This window comes from Lissotriton vulgaris, chromosome 4_1, assembly GCF_964263255.1.
Source record: "Lissotriton vulgaris chromosome 4_1, aLisVul1.2, whole genome shotgun sequence".
Lineage (NCBI taxonomy): Eukaryota > Metazoa > Chordata > Amphibia > Caudata > Salamandridae > Lissotriton > Lissotriton vulgaris.
The window spans coordinates 1,759,199,236-1,759,216,291 of NC_141691.1; the positions used below are offsets into that span (position 1 = coordinate 1,759,199,236).

Here is a 17,056-nt window from a genome sequence, read left to right on the forward strand (position 1 = left end):
TGGGGGTCTGTAAATGAGGTGTTACTCTGAGTGTGGTCTTGGGGTCGGTGTGTATCTGGAAGTGGAGGTGTTCGGTGGCTATGGGGGTGTCGTCGGAGTTGGTCGAGATGCGGATGGTGTTCTTGTGGACGATGGCGATACCTCCTCCTGTTTGGTTGATGCGGTCCCTTCGGATGATCTTGTATCCGTCCGGGATGGCTATGGCGATGTCGGGTGCTGATGAGGGGTTCATCCAGGTTTCCGTGAGAAAGGCGACGTCCGGCGATGTGGTGTCGAGTAGGTTCCGTAGTTCAATGGTCTGTCTGTGGACCGAGCGGGTGTTGAGCAGGATTGCCTTCAAGTGGTTGTTGTTGGAGCTCTGTTTGGCGTTTGTGGTTGTGGTGTGGGTCCTGGTGCAGCAGAACTTGCAGGCTTGGCAGGTAAAGGGTCCATGGGTGCTTCCTGGGGCGGCTCGGTGGCAGTCGTGGAGGCGGCCGGTGTTGAGTGCGGTAAGGGTTGCGGCATCGTAAGTTCCGCGGGCGGGATGGCCTTTGCGGGGTCCAGGGGGTCTAGCGCTGGGTACAGTCCAGGCGCGGAGGGGCGTAGACGGGCTTACCTTTGGCGCGCCTTCGGCGTGCTTAGGGAGTGCCCGATGAGCGTGAATGCTGCGCGTATGCGACTCTGCCATAATTGGAAAGTGGAGGGGGGCGGAGCGAGGGAGGAGCAGCTGGGAGGCGGGAGCGGGGTGGCAAGGTCCGGGGATGCTCGAGGGAGCGGGGGTGGGTCCGCGGGAGAGCAGCGCAGGGAGCGGGGAGGGTTAAGAGCACAAAAACAATGCAGGCGAGATCGGGGCCACAAGTAAGGCAATACGATACCAATACAAGTAAGGCAATACGATACCAGGCTCTATTGGGGCACAATCAGGAATACAGTAAGGCAATACGATATCAGGCTGGCGATTGCAGGCAAGATCGGCACAAGGAAAGGCCAAGGAGGCACAAGGAAGGCCAAGGAGCGGGTGGAGCGACCGTTTCTGACTATGTCAGGACGGTCACAGCTCTTCACGTCGCGGGACTTCCTTTTTGTTTATCAGTGGGAGGGAGGAGCAGCTGGGAGGCGGGAGCGGGGTGGCGAGGTCCGGGGATGCTCGAGGGAACGGGGGTGGGGCCGCGGGGAGCAGCGGCAGGGAGCGGGGAGGGTTAAGAGCACAAAAACAATGCAGTTGAGATCGGGGCCACAAGTAAGGCAATACAGTAAGGCAATACGATACCAATACAAGTAAGGCAATACGATACCAGGCTCTATTGGGGCACAATCAGGAATACAGTAAGGCAATACGATACCAGGCTGGCGATTGCAGGCGAGATCGGCACAAGGAAAGGCCAAGGAGGCACAAGGAAGGCCAAGGAGCAGGTGGAGCGACCGTTTCTGACTAGGTCAGGACGGTCAGAGAAGATGTTATACCGTCTGGAATAGGAATAGGAAAAAAGGCATCACCATTGACATCATCATTTTGACTACTATTAGAAAGATCTATATTTCCCAATTCTTTGTCAACACCAATATCGTCTGATCCCATGGATGTTAACTCTACACAACCATCTGATGACATAGATGTTGAAGCAACACCACTCGTTCCACAACCACGTGTTCCATCATCTTGATTTTTATTGATGTCATCCTCAATGATAAAATGTTGAAAACCCTTCCTTGACAAACCTGAATCTCCAGAATTTTTGTACAAAATAATATTACTCTTGAGAACTGCAATGCGCTTTAAATTCCACACTTTTCCATCACTTAAGCGGACCGCATTTCTATAGATTTTTTCAACCTTTAATGGACCTGAAAATTGACTCTCACCTTTTTTTACCATCCATGGTTTTTTAACTTTGACCCAAGAACCTATATTGATATCACAAAATTTCACATTGTGCTTCAAATCATATATCTTTTTGTTCCTCAAATGTTTATCCTGAATTCTGTCTCTTAATTCTTCCAAAGGAATCAAAGGTTTTTCACAAGAAATAATCCATTCTGGATTACATTTTGTACGTACAGATCTTCCTCTCATAACTTCTAAAGGTGAAGTACCTAAAACTTCATGAGGTGAAGTTCTATACGTCCAAATGGTCTTAAATAACTGTAACTCCCAGTCACAATCATTACTTACAGCACCTTGAATAGCATTTTTTAGTACTCTATTGAATCTTTCAATCATACCGTTACCACTTGGATTATATAAAGACGTTGTGCAATGTCTTATACCAACCTTCTTAAAATAATCCTTGGCAATATTAGGAGTGAACTGTACGCCGTTGTCACTAATCAATAATACAGGTAAACCTTCCCCAACAAAAACACAATCCAGAAAATGTATGACAACTTCTGAAGTGATTTTTACAACTACTTTCAAAACTGGCCATCTAGAAAACAGATCAATAACACATAAGACATACTAGTTGTGTGCTCCTATAGGCCCCATTATGTCAATAGCAACTGTGTGCTAAGATGCTTTAGGAATATTGGGCTCCGCCATAGCTGGTTTCAGAGTTATTAGAGTCTTATCAGAATTAGCACACCACACACAATTCCTAATGATCCTTTCAACAAACAAATCCATTCCCGGCCACCAAAACCATTGTTTAATTTTTTGCTTAGTCTTCACTATACCACAGTGGCCTTCATGACACATTTCAACAATTTCTTTTTTTAAATGTAAAGGAGGAATAACCCTTCCATTTCGTATTATGTTGCCATTCAAAATAGAAAGTTCATCACGAATCTCCCACAATTGCTTCAATTCACCAGATAAATCCTGTTTATTGGGCCAACCCTTGGAAATGAAAGAAGATAATTCAGACAAAACAGAATCTTTCTTATAAGCCAATTCCCAATCACTCCTATCAATACAAGGTAAACCATGATCGTGAACTAAAGCAACCTGAATATTCTCCCATTCATGATCCGAACTATCCAAAAGATTGATTGGCATCCGTGAAAGAAAATCTGCTGCTACATTTTCCTTACCAGGCACGTAAATCACTTTATAAATATAATCCTGTAACCTTAAAGACATTGTGGCTATTCTTGGAGAAGCATTGAATAAACCTTCAGTAGTTAATAACCTAACTAAAGGTTTGTGGTCAGTTCTGAGAGTGCAAGGTTTTCCCCAAACATAAGCTCTAAAATGCTCCAGAGACCAAATGCAGGCTAAAGATTCTTTTTCTATCACAGAAAATATTTCCTCAGTAGGGGACAAAGAACGGGAGGCATAAGCAATAATATATTCCTTTCCATCAGAATCTACCTGTGAAAGCACGCCACCCAACCCCTTATTACTTGCATCCACAGTTATTAAATTGTCCAAATTCGGGTCAAAAGCGCTTAAAGCTGGAGCTTTTGCAATCTCACTTTTAATGTTCTCAAATTCCTGTTTACACTCAGCAGACAACACAAACTTAGATTTGTTCTTTAACAATTGTCTGATATTGAAAATTTTACTCGAAAAATCTTTCACAAACTTCGAATAAAATTCAACCAGACCTACAAAAGATCTTAACTCATCTTTATTACTAGGATTCGGAGCATTAATTACTGAATTCACCAGGGAAGGCTTAGTGGAAATCCCTTCCCCACTAATAACATGTCCAAGGTAAGTAATTGATCTCACACCAAACTTGCATTTAGAATGCTCCCCTGTCAACCCTTTTTTTTGCAGAACACTTAAAACTTCTTTCAAGATGTTATCATGTACCGCTTTATCTTTTCCGAAAACAAGAATATCATCTTGGAAGCATCTTACATTATCGAATTTAGTGAACAATTGGTGCATTAATCTTTGAAAGATAGCTGCAGCAGATGCTAAACCGAATGGTAGTCTCTTATATTGAAAACAACCCAAGGGGGTAATAAATGCAGTCAAAGATTTACTTTCATCAGTGAGTGGTATTTGATGGTAAGCGGCAGACAAGTCTAAAGTTGAAAAACAACTTGCATCCTTAATCAAACTTAACATTTCTGAAATCTTAGGCAACGGAAACTTATCAACTACGATATTATTATTCAAGTGCCTTAAATCAATGCAAAGTCTCAATTTTCTATTGCTGCGTATGGCCACCACAATGGGAGAAATCCATTGTGATGACTTGATAGGTTCAATGATATCCTCTTGAACAAGTTTTTCAAGTTCTAGCTCAACTTCTTTTCTTAACACAATAGGAATGTTCCTCACCTTGTGCACTTTTGGACATGCATCTGGTTTCAAAACCACTTGATGTTTAAAATCATTTAGACTTCCAATACTTTTTTTAAAGACATTTGGGTAAACATTCAAAATTTCCTTGCAAAGATCTGAATTATCATCTGGTAGCATCACTGGATCCACACTATTAGGATTAAGTATTATCCCAAGACTCCCTTGGTCTATCCATCCCAATACAGACGGACCCTTCTTTGAGATATACAATTTTCCATAGGCCTCTCTTCCTTTAAATCTAAAGAGAAGAGGTCTATACCCAAGTATATTAATTTTCTCATCAGAGAACCCTACTGGTCGAATATCTGATGGTAACAATTCATTACCCAGTTTCTTAACAAACATACTCTTCCAAATAGCCTCATTGACTATTGTATATGGAGAACCAGAATCTGCATATATTTGGACGTCAACACTACCTAAGGATAGTAGACAAAGAGGTTTCTTTCTGTTATTTTCCTTGTCAGTGATGTTTAACAAAAAAAATTCTTTAGGATTCTCAGTATCCTTATCTTCTAAAATAGTATTAAATGAGATTTTCTTAACTGAGTTATCATCTTCGCTTGAACTAGTAACTTTACTGATAACACTTTCACTCTTTTCCTCAGTCTTGTTATCTTTCTTTAGAGTTTTAGCACTTCTGCTTGAAAGTTCTGCTTTTCTCACTAGCGCTAAAATATCTTTTAATTCTGAGTCACCATTAATCCACAAACGGTCTGGAATGGAAGTGTCACTAGCATGCATAACAACTTGATCTCTTATTAATTGATCTTCCAAGTGATCAAATTTGCAATCTTCAACTATTAATCTTAAAGCTGAGACATACTCGTCGATGTTTTCGTTAGACTCTTGTATTCTATGAAAAACCTTGTATCTCGTTATGCCAATGCAGACTTTAGGTGAAAAATGATTATCAAAGTCTTTCAAAATAATTACAAATCCATCCATATCACCACTGATTGTAGTCTTTTGCATTTTTTCATAGGTTTTTAAACCAGTTGGGCCAAGAGAATAAAGAAAAAGAGTCTTTTTCCTTTCTGTACTCATTTTTTTATCGACATCAATAGCCTTTATGACGTTTAAAAAATATGCCTTCCATTCTAACCACTTAATAGGAGGCTCACAACCAGAAGACCAGAAAGGAGATGGATTTTGAATGGTAAAGTTTTGTTGAGTAGCCATCCCACAATAAAATCACAATTCTCCTTTGTAATGAAAAATGTGTAAATTGTTTAAAATTAATAAAAGGGAAAATAGTACCTTTAAATCCTTAAAAATGTTGTTTCAGGAAACTGAAGAAAGCGAAAATATAATTAATTTTATGAAATGGTAACTTTCAAATGAGAATAGCGATTCACTCGGCTTCCGATGACTAAATCCTTCGTAATCAACAAAATCCAAGATGGAGGCATGTCGTTTAACCTCAGCGTGACCTCGCGTACGTCATATACGTCAGCACACGACAGTAGGAAGCTCATGTGCCCGTACGTACCGCGTAATCATTTACTCGAGGAGACGTTCCAAAGCTGCAGGGATTCCGTGTCTCGAGCGCGCACTTTAAAAGATGCTGCAACGCTTGAAAAGCCGGTGAGAATATTCCTTTTAATAAAGTAGTGAAAACTCATACGTTACCAAAATCAATTACACACAGAGTTGAACGAGGGCAAAGAACAATGAACTTCAAAGCATTTCCATAAAATAAACTTTTTCACGAAATGCGATAAAATCTTGCAGAGTTCTTGTTCTTGTGGGTTCTTCCTCCGTTGGCAAGAAATCGTCGCCAAATTGTCAAGTAAAACTCCAGAGTAGTAATAAGTTGAAGTATTTATTTTAATGGTAGATACCAACGGAGCTTCTTTCCTCAGTCCTTCTCTCTGGTCATCAGCTTGAAATAATGCAGCGTGACCAGTGAGAACAACCGACAAGCAGGAATGCTCACAACAAATAACAACATTTTGAAAATGACATATTGGCTCGTGTGGCAACACGAGAGCACATTACAAGAACTATTTCCTTAAAGGTATAAAAAACAACACACATGCATAAAGTGATGCTATTTACTATACTGTACATATCTGATTACAAATACAATTAAAATAAAGGATCAACCTCTACTGGATCAACGTGAAGTTTCTGCAACACTATCAAAACACCAACATATTTCATTATGTAGCTACCTTCTTTACAGTTGATCTAGCTACCAAGAACCCTCTCAGCATACAGAAATTTAGGTTTCCATATCATCGACATCATTCTAAGGTTATGCCACTGCTTTAATAACGATAATTTCCACAAACCAAAGCTGACCAATGATGCGCTTAAGGTTTGAGAGTGGCTAGTCTTTCAGATGCTCCGACCACCTGTAGCTAATCCTTTATTTTTAAGACTAACCTCTCATTTTAAAACTCATGAAACGAAGAGTAGCTCGAACCTTGCGGCTCATAGTTGAAGATTGAAAAGAAAGTGAGTCACAAGAAGCACTCGCTGGTGCTTCCCACTCATCTGGAGCAGAAGAGTTAATCGAGGTGTGCGAAGGCATGAATGAACAATCATCACCCTTGCCTTTTTCCTACTTTATTCAAAAGAGGACTTTATGGAAATAGAGGAAAATAGTAAATAAAAAAAGTTTCATGGCCATTGAAATACCTAGACATCTATTGCCTTGCACTCTGAAATGAAAACGGGGGCACAGTGTGTTCTTTCCTGTATCTAACAGATGCAATCATCAAAGCCATTTTCAGAAAAATTCTATTGAAACTAGTGGACTCAGAAGTTTCCTAAAATAAAGGAAAAAACTGTTAATATTTCCCATCAACATAATGTCCCTTCACTTTAAATGATTTTTTGTCAAGATATATGGTTCTTGTTCTGTCCACTGGAATATCAGCACAGCTAGTGTCACCACGGAATGAGACCAGAATTCCCTATTTGTGTATTGCATATGGTTGATGGATTGCCCGTTCTTACCACCGCTGATTACTTTTGGATTTTCAAAGAGAAGTTTAGTAGAGAATCTTTCTGATTACAGCTCCTTCAAGCTCGATGGAGGAAACGTGCTGTAGCTAGAGGACTCAGGCACAACCAAAGGCAATGGCATCTAATTACAAAATTCCTCCGGTAGACAGAAGCAAGTGTACTCATATTCACTGATGAACCACCGTCCAAGGAAAAATGGCATTTGCTGCTGTCCCACCCCTTGGGCTTGTATCCAGACTTTCAGCTTCAGAGCACTTAAAACATCCTGTTCCGCGTAGACATATTTTACCATAGTCTACATGGAACCTCACTCCAATAAGTTGGAGAAGAATGGACTTTCCCCATTTTTCTGAATGATAAACACCATCTGACCCAGATTAGAAGGTGCCATAGATTACAATGAAATGTGGATTAGACAGTCGACCAGGCATGTGAAAAGGGCAAGTCATTTTGTTGTAAGAAAACGTGGACAGTGGAACTCACTTTCATGATCACTTACACCTCAATAGCGGATACTTATGGTGATCTCTCCAGCTTGTAACATACATCTAAGCATTCATGGGAATGCTTTATGGAATTGCGTGACATCCTTGCACAGAACCCACCGTAATCTTCCCAATGTGCAAGTTTGCCAAGAGCGTCTCTGGTTATCTCAAAGGCAACATTTCTAGTAGACCGTCCATTAAATGTGTTGTCCTCCATTTGTATGACTTTTTAGATCAAATTCTCAGCAGTATTCCCATGAGACATTCTCTACCTCTTTCTCTTTTGATATTATTTCTTTCTGCAGTAATTCTCTTAGGACTTTCTATAGCACTTCTGCTTTCCAGTGTTCTTTGGCAAAGGGGAAGGAGAGGAATCTGGATTTGGAGATTTGGGTGCAAATTTGCTAGTAAAACACGCATCACAATGTCCAACACCCACTGTTCTGTGACATATTTCGTCCACATTTGAGTCAAGTCTATTAAATGTCATTTCACATTTTCTTCCACTTCCATTACAGTCAAATTGTCAGGAATGGTAATCCTTCTGTCCTATAGGCAGCTGAGTTGAAGAGGGCTTATTGGCAGAACAAGGAGGCTGACAGCGGTTCACCTCTTTTACTGTTTACAGGTATCCTTTGGAGAATAAAGATTGCCTACTCTTTATGTGGGAAAGGATATTTCTTACTTAAAATGCTTTCAGAGCATCTTATCAAATTGATCTCCCAACATCTTTGTTTCCATAACGAACACTCTTAACGCATTCAAAGTTTGCTAGTCCACATGTTGATTAATGGTAGGGCTTTTAGAAGCTGTAAATGTAGCTTTCCCAGTGACCTAAAGCTGACCTCGAACCTGGTGGTGGGTCTGAAACAATGTCCTGAAGGCGTCTGTGAGCCAAGAGGCACGAGGACTTGCCAGGATCTCCTAGAGTGTGAGCGGGCAACACACTAGATGAGATGGAAAAACCACAGCTGTGTATATGTGAGACTATATGAGCCATATTGTCACAGTGGTGCTGTTCCTTTTGCTGGCATGGTTAATTCGAAATAGTGCCTTCCATTAGCAGTTTCCCCACATGGTAGCCAAAACTTTTGCTATAAAGGTATTCCCAACGTGAACAATATTCTTCCTTTTGTTTTAGTTTATCTGTCTCGTACGATGTCAAGTCTTTTGTTTCTATTGTAACTTTGCCTAATACATCCACTTTACACACGGAAGAGCTGGTTCAGGATGCTTCTCAAATTGCAGAAACAGCTCAAATTGACATATCCTATTCAACTTTCAAATCCTCACATGGGAAGTTCAGCTTCCCCATCAAATGTCTCTTAAATGTGTCAGAACTTGCCAGGTCTCCTCTTGTGACGTATCTGAATATATAGGAAGGATCAATTGCATAGTTATTTCATATTTGCAAATTCACATGCATCTCCCTGAGACTCGGGCTCAAGGTTACAAGTCTAATCAAAGTTTACAATGGTGTAAAGTACATTTGCATTGCATGCGTTTCTCAATATACATAACATACACTTACACACATACACTGAACTTATATTTACTTACATCTTAAATGTTGTGTATTTTACTCCTGTGAAAAATACAGATCCATGGAAGGTGTGTGTCCATTTGGGAGAAGTTGATCTTTTTATAACCTAGACCTGTAAACTTTAGCAAACATGTATGTGATGTCTGACAGCACAATTCATAAAGCTTTAAGTGCACCGCCTGTAAAGTTGTTTTTAGAGGCTCCAGATTGTCATATGTTTTCCACTGTGTTAGAAGTTGGCCTGGTGTATGCTGTCCACTAATTATAGTGGGCACCCTGTACCAGTCCAAACAACCCTTATGGTGATTTAAGAGGTCAAAGATAACCTTAGAAAGCTATCCAAGTGGTAACTATGGAGAGCATCCTTCAGGCTTAGTCTTGAAGGAATGTTGATCAGCTTGTTTTAACAGAATGCAATCTTACTGTATTGGTTAAATGAAAGGAGAACCACACAGTAGTTATAAAAATATGTATTTATTATAACACACTCAAAATACTTCAAAGTATCTGCTACATGCAGATAAACACAAAGTACACAATACTGTAGCACTTGTAAGTAGCACTAATATACAGTGAGCTCCATGGGGAGACCAAACCATATACTAAGATAGTGGTATAAGAACCACGAATTGAGTTAAGACAGTGTCTAGAGTATGTAGAATCGCTGGGACCCCAAGGAACAACCCAAGGTGAGCAAGTAGGGACCACACGAGGGACGGGTGCAGTGTGAGAACACGACTGCGTGCACCGTATTATTCCATGAGAGTGTTGCAGTTGTAATTTTAAAGCTTAAGGACCCTTCTAAGTCGACTTCGAAGAAACACCATGGAAGTTAGGAGGTTGGAGAGCCACCCCACTCATGAATACCGTAGTACCAGAGTTACCTATCCCAGGGAAGCCAGGTGCATAGGTCTGAAGTGGCGTCAGAAACCGCTGTTGATCTCTATTGAGGACTTCGAAGAAGAGCCACTGCTGGGAAGAAGAAAAGTGTCAGTTGGAATCCAAAGGTGGACTCTGGATGATGAATACCTGAAAGCAGAGGGGTCAGAGCCTGGGTCATTTAGGAGTGACCAGGGGCTCGGTAGACGAATGCCCACCAATGTCGGGTGCTTCAGGTGTGTTGAGGAGGTTCTTGACTCTGCAGCCACAGGGACCAGGAAATGTCGAGGACAACCAGGAGCCAGATGCAACTTGTCCCATGAAAGATGTTGAGTGCAGAGGGGTTGTGTCTGGCTGGAGCACCAACAAGCCTTGGCAACGACAACCCTTGAGGAAGGTCAAGAAAGGTTACGGTTTGAACCAGCAAGTTCCAGGAGACTCACCAAATACAGGGGAGTCAGGGCAGGCCTGGAGCAACCAGAGGAGCCCAAGAAAAGCAGTCTTGACCCTTGAGAAGAACCACAGGCCAGAGGCACAGGAGTCCTGAGGGTACCTTGAACAGTTTCACAAAGCAGAAGCCAACAAAGCACTCGGTGTGAGGAGGCCGGAGTTCTCTGTAGGAAACGGTGCCAGAGGTTGTGGATACTCAGAGCCCAGTGCACTTGTTTTGGGAACACCAAGCATATGCACTTTCAAAAGTACACAGTGCACAGGGGTAAGGGTATTGCAGCCCCCACATGGGATTCTGACCTCAAACTTGGTAAGAGGGCAGCTCAGACCTCGAGGGACATGGAAACGTACCTCCTGTGTTGCTGGAGCCTTCAGAGTCCCTAGGAGCACAGAAGCAGCAGACTGGTCAATCGTGATGTGGTGCCTGCGGTTGCAGGGGAATGACTCCTTCACACCAAGGGAGTTATCTTCAGTTATCCTTGATGTTATGCTACAGGTTCTGCATGGAGCCTGTATAGTGCACGGACACAGATGATGCTTCAGACTGAGAGGGAGACGAAGGCGGGAACAAAACGAAGTTCAGCGAAGTCCAGAGTGTCCAGTCGGTCGAAGTTCAGTGGTTTCTTGTTCAGAATCTTGTCCACGTCGAATCTAGGGTCCTACAACCAGGTAAGCCCTTTTGTACCCACAGGATATGGTTGCACAGATTCAGGGTCCCCTCCCAGAGGAGGGTCTGGACAGTGGGGAGGTTACTCCAATGTCCTTTGTCCAGTTTGGCGCCAGAGCTGGAGTCAACGGCTCCCAGGCCTGTTTTGAACTGGACTATGCACAGGGACACCAAATGTGCCCCTCATGGAGACTTTTGGACACTGGCAAGAGCACCCACCCAGGCCTAATACACTAAATCCTGTCTGAGAGGTGGTCACACCTCCCTGTGACAGGACACCTATTGTTCTGCTTTTCCCTGCTCGAGATTGGCTCAGTAGCAGGAGGGCAGAAATGTGTCTCTGGTCGGCAGCAACCATTTTGGGCTGCCCGGGACTTGAAGGCTGGTACCGGGAAATTCAGGGACCTCACAAAGCTTGTTTCTATGGGGTGGAATCATACCTACCACACTGGTTACCAGCATGGGGGTATGATTAAAAAATGTCTTATACCAAACACAATCGGGTTACTTTTAGTAGTTTAGAGTTGGTCATTACGCGGTTGCATAATGCCACTCTGTTTAATTTGGCCCTTTTTGGCTAAAGTTCCCTAAACGTTTTGCTTTCCCCCTAGACCTTTTTTCTGACATGATGTTGACAACTTAGATCCTTTGGGCACTTTGCCACTGCTGATCAGTGTCAAAGTGCAAGTTCTCCCTGTATAAAGTGTAATGGAAATTGGTTGTCCATGATTGTTATGTTTGCCTTACTAGTAAAGTCCCTAGTAAAGTACACTATGTGTGCCAGGGCTGGTAATGCAAATTGTACTAGTGGGCCTGCAGCACTAATTGTGCCACCCACACAAATAGCCTTAAAGAGAGAACTCAGGCCTGCCACTGCAGTGCCTGTGCGCAGTTTGTTAAACTGCCAAGTTGTCCTGACAAGTGCACCCACTTGCCAGGCCTTGCCCTTTCCCTTTCTATGCATATCAGACACCACTATGGTAGGTCCAAGGTACCCCCTGGGCAGGGTGCAGTGCATATAAAAAAAAAGGGTAGGAAATGTACTGAGGTGTGTACCATGGCCTAACAGTGAAATACTCTCCATTTCGTTTTTCATTATTGAAATGCCATCTTGCCCAGAGGACAGGATGTGGAGGCTGTGTAATATGTTTTCCAGCCTATCTTTCCAAAGACTTAAGATGGAGAGATGAAGTTTAGTGTGCCTTTGCATAGTGTGCCTTTGCATAGTGTGTTTAGAAACCACTCTTTTAGAAGTGGCTGGGTTTTTGTGCTCTAACATTTCTGTGTGTCTCTGCCTGGTTGTGGATTGACTGTCTGGATTTGAAAGTGATAGGATCTGGGGAATGTATTGACCCAGGGGAGGAGGTGAGACAGCAACAGGCTGACCTGCATCTGGAGTGTAGGAGGGAGGAGTAGCCCCTAGAGGTGAAGAGGCCTGGGTTGCTGCCATAAAACAATGCCCCATCTCCTGCTGAGTGATTGAGAATCCAGACCCCCGCTAATCAAAGGAAGAAGGTGTCACTGGCATGAAGGCACCCAGAACTGGTTTGAACAGGGGTCAGTGCCCTCCTGAACACAAAGACTTCAAAGACATTTAGGGGTATAACTATGAGAGCTGAAACCCCTGAACTTGGGAGAAATGGATTGATCAAGACTGAAAAGGATTGAACCTACTTTTTGGTCAAGAGGAACCTCTGCCAAGGAAGAAACAGCTGAAGAGACTGAAGAAAAGGACTCACTGTTGCTGTGTGTTCTGGGGCTGGCCTGTAGTTTGCTGCTTTAACCAAGGAGAGGCTAAAGGGACTTTGCTGTGTGCTGTGTTCCCCTGCTTGAAAGGACTTTGCTGTGTGCTGTTCCAGAAGTAACTTATCCCCAGGGGGCCGAGGTGAGCTGGCTCCCTGATGCGGAAACTCAGGAACACAAAAGTTTCCAGGAGAGTCTCAGCAACGCTATGTGTGTGTGCTTTTTGCAGCCTGAGCCCTTTGTGAGGATTGTTCTGTGATCGTGTGCACCAGAGTCCAAGTGAGTCTCAGCGACGCTGAGTGCGTGTGCTTTGTGCAAACTGATACCTTTGTGAGGATTGCCCTGTTATCGTGCACACCTGGAGTCCAAGTGAGTCTCAGTGACGCTGGGTGCATGTGCTTTGTGCATCCTTAGAACTTTGTGAGAATTGCCCTGTAATCGTATACACCCGGAGTCCAAGTGAGTCTCAACCACGCTGTGTGGTTTGTGCAGCTTGAGACTTTTGTGAGGATTGCCCTGTTATCGTGCACCCGGAGTCCAAGTGAGTCTAAGCGACGCTGTGTGCGTGTGCTTCGTGCAGCCTGTGACCTTCGTGAGGATTGCCCTGTTATTGTGCACCCAGAGTTCAAGTGAGTCTCAGCAACGCTGTGGGTGTGTGCTTCGTGCAGCCTTCGATCTTCGTGAGGAGTGCCCTGTGATCGAGCACAACTGAAGCTCAAGGTAGTCTCTGCAATGCTGTGTACGTGTGCCCTGTTGCATCTTGAGATCTTCGTAGCACCAGCAGCCCCAAAGGAGCTGAGCTGTCGGCCCGAGCCCGCCGTTGCCAGCGTGGAACCTCAAACCAACCCCGTTGAGGGAGGGCCAGAGTTCCATTGCCCGGAATCCACAAAGTTGCATCAGAGGCTCAAGTCGCGCGAAGAGGAGAGCGAGGTCGTACCCCCCAGGTAACGTGTGTCGCCACCAGGGGCAGGGTGCGGGCTTGGAGAGAGACGCTTTCTGCCTCTCCTATTCCTGCAGTGTGAGCCTCTGCTTTGACTCATATCGCAGCCTGTACTTGCCAAGGAGTGGCAGTACCGGGGCCGGAGTGCAGAGTTCCACTTTGGTTTACACCATACCCGTGTGGGGGCATCTGTTGACGGAAGCTGACCGCGAGTCAGTACGAGTGGCGGAGAGACCGCCTAAAGCACCGTGATCGGTGCTGGAGTGTATTACGCATTGCATTATTTCTGCATACGAACTACCTCATTTTTGTATTTCGCATTGCAAAATTTCTGCATTACGAACTACCTGATTGTTGCATTACTCATTGCATTATTTCTGCATTACGAACTGCCTGATAGTTGCATTACGCATTGCACTATTTTTGCATAACGAACTATCTGATTGTTGCATTACACATTGCATTACTTTGGCATTACGAACTACTTGATTGTTGCATAACGAACTGCATTATTTTTACATTGCAAAGTTCCTGATTCCTGCATTACGAACTGCATAGCATTGCATTAGACTTGCAGTGGATCATTTTGAATTGCTCATTAATATCACCAGAACTTACAAGGGCTGGCTGGCCTCACAACCGGCCAGGAGGAATATTACAAATACGCATACGTTAGATTTATATCGTGTAGTCTCATCGTATATCTTTTCATATAAATGTATACTTGTTTTTATGAAACTCTTGTGGAGTCCATTTGTGGTGTCATCATTGGGTTACTGAGAGCATGGTTGCAAATACTTTACACACTTGCCTTGAAGATAAGCCTGGCTGCTGGTGCCTAGCTACCGAGGGGGTGAGCGGGGGCTATCTGAGAAGGTGTTCTTCATTTCCCTGACGTGGAAGCAAGGGTCCCTATTTGGCCTAAGGAACCTACTTCAGCCAACTAGCGACCCCCAGGTCTAACACACTCTATATGTCGTAAATGGCTGATACTCTGACAACCCGGGAGAATGGACTCCATAGGCTGCAGGGGTGTCCTGCTCATGCAGGTCTCTCACTTAGAACCAAGCACACTGTCTTCAGGATTGTTAAGGCCTGCTATAGGGGTGACTTATAGGTTTTAAGTGCAGTGACCCTTAGATATAGGAAACCTATATCTAAAGTAAGATGCGCATGCACCATCTTACACAGGCTGCAATGGCAGGCCTGTAGTTCCATTATGCATGACCTCTCATGGGTAGCATAATACATGCTTCAGCCCATGGGAGGTCTCTGGGGTACCTATGCCCTGGGTTCCTTGGTACCATATACTATGGACCAGGGCCGGACTGGCGGTAGTTGGCACCGGGTGTTTCTCCGGTGGGCCGCCAGGGTGGGGGGCGGTTTTGGGCCCTTGGGGGCCACTGTTTTTGTTACCGGGGGTCAGCAATATCGGCCCACAATAACAAAATTGTCCAAAACCGGCCCTTGCAAACTGCTTGTCTGCACCCCCTCTCCCTCTGGGGGTGGGTGGGGGGAGGGGGGACTGTCCGAGCAGCTTGCCAGGGACGGTTTCGGTTCCCAGTCCAGCCCTGCTAGGGACTGGCAAGGGTACCCCAGTATCCAATCTGGAGTGTACCTAAGTACATAGCATAACAGTTTAGGAAAAAAGCAGATAGACTGGGGTCCTGATTACCAGGATCCCCGTCAGACTAGTCAAAAACAGTATCACATGAAGCAAAAAGTGAGAGTAACCATAAGAAGCAGATTCTACTTTCCTACACACTGCAAAAAAAATCCCCTACACCTCCATATTTTCTCAGTTTGTAGAGGAAAGGATTTCTCAGCGTTTCCACGTGGAGAAATAAAGAAAATAGATGTATGTAATACATGCTCCTCTGACCTGTACACTCTGCAGGTGTATCACCTGGAATGGTTACAGAGAAGGAGTAGGAGTATGGACATTTACTACATTAAAAGACTGAATTTTTATCAGTCATTTAATAGTAGGAAACCAATGTTGAAAAACGATGCAAAATTGGGGGAGGGGGCAATTTCTACAGCCCTCACTATTAATAAATCTAACATCCTTTTATTTTCCAGAGCAGGTGTCATCCAAGAGAGGGGCAAGACATATTACCCTGACAATGGCAGCTTGAATCAATACATAATTGTGTTATCTTTATACTTGATCAATAGTAACAGGGTTGTATGTATTGTTAGAGCTGTATAATGATCAGCGGCTCAAGAGGACTCATTTTTCACAATCATGCAGTATTTCTTTGTTTGCGGCATGTGTAAATTCAAGGCAGCTGATGAGCAGGGGTTGTCCACTGAAGTAAAGATTTCTGGCTACACAGGGGAGATGGTTAGCATCATACACGTATTTTAAAAGAATTCAAGCTTTCACAGCGTTGACCCGCTTGTTTGAACGATTCCTTTTCAAGAAAACAACTTTTGTGACTCTTGTGTCTTGTTGTGCAGGTCTACTACAACACGGATGACGAGAGAGAAGGGTAAGACTCCCATTTATCCTCTTTCTAAGTATTTGCAGGCAACAACCGAGGAGTGGGATCTTGAACCAGGGGATGGTGTAGAACATCTATTAATGTACTGGTAGGCAAAATGCATAGGAACAAAACAGTAACCAAAAAAGACGGCAACATTAAGGATCATTTAAAATCAAGAGCATCATACTTTGGGAAGCAGAGTTGCCAAGGACTGGAAGTGAGGGATTGTCCTATTAACTGTGTCTTTATAGGGCTGAAATAGACATCTATCAGAGATATTTAGCAGTCACAGGCAAACTTCATCCTGGGTGAATGTTTTTTCTATTATTTTACTTGTCATTAAAGTGGATTAGCTCTAGGAGTATTGTTACAGTTTGTAATCAGGAGTCAGGTACTCAGCTCATGTATGTTTATTGTAGAAGATAGCTGATAGGTTACTCGGTCAAATGTCCCATCCGGAGCAGCATCCTCCGTGTTCACTCACTCATCCCCACAGACACACCTGACATGCTATTATGTCACAAGTTGACCGCGCAGAGCAGGGAAGGAAGGATAGAGCATCCATTATCACGGATGTGTTTTGGAACAGTGGTGTGAATTGTTAAAGGTATTTATTGCAAATGCCTTAATCACAACTGTAACATGTC

At 43.6% G+C, this 17,056-nt stretch overlaps 1 protein-coding gene across 2 annotated transcripts in view; it reads left to right on the plus strand.

The window, feature by feature from the left end:
• Window positions 1–17,056, plus strand: part of GRHL2 (grainyhead like transcription factor 2) — a 452,715-nt gene that overhangs the window by 394,784 nt on the left and 40,875 nt on the right. For both annotated transcript variants that reach the window (XM_086966065.1, XM_086966066.1), the window contains exon 12: window positions 16,384–16,415. In XM_086966065.1, coding sequence (XP_086822191.1) covers window positions 16,384–16,415 — 32 coding nt within the window. The remainder of the gene's footprint in view (window positions 1–16,383; window positions 16,416–17,056) is intronic.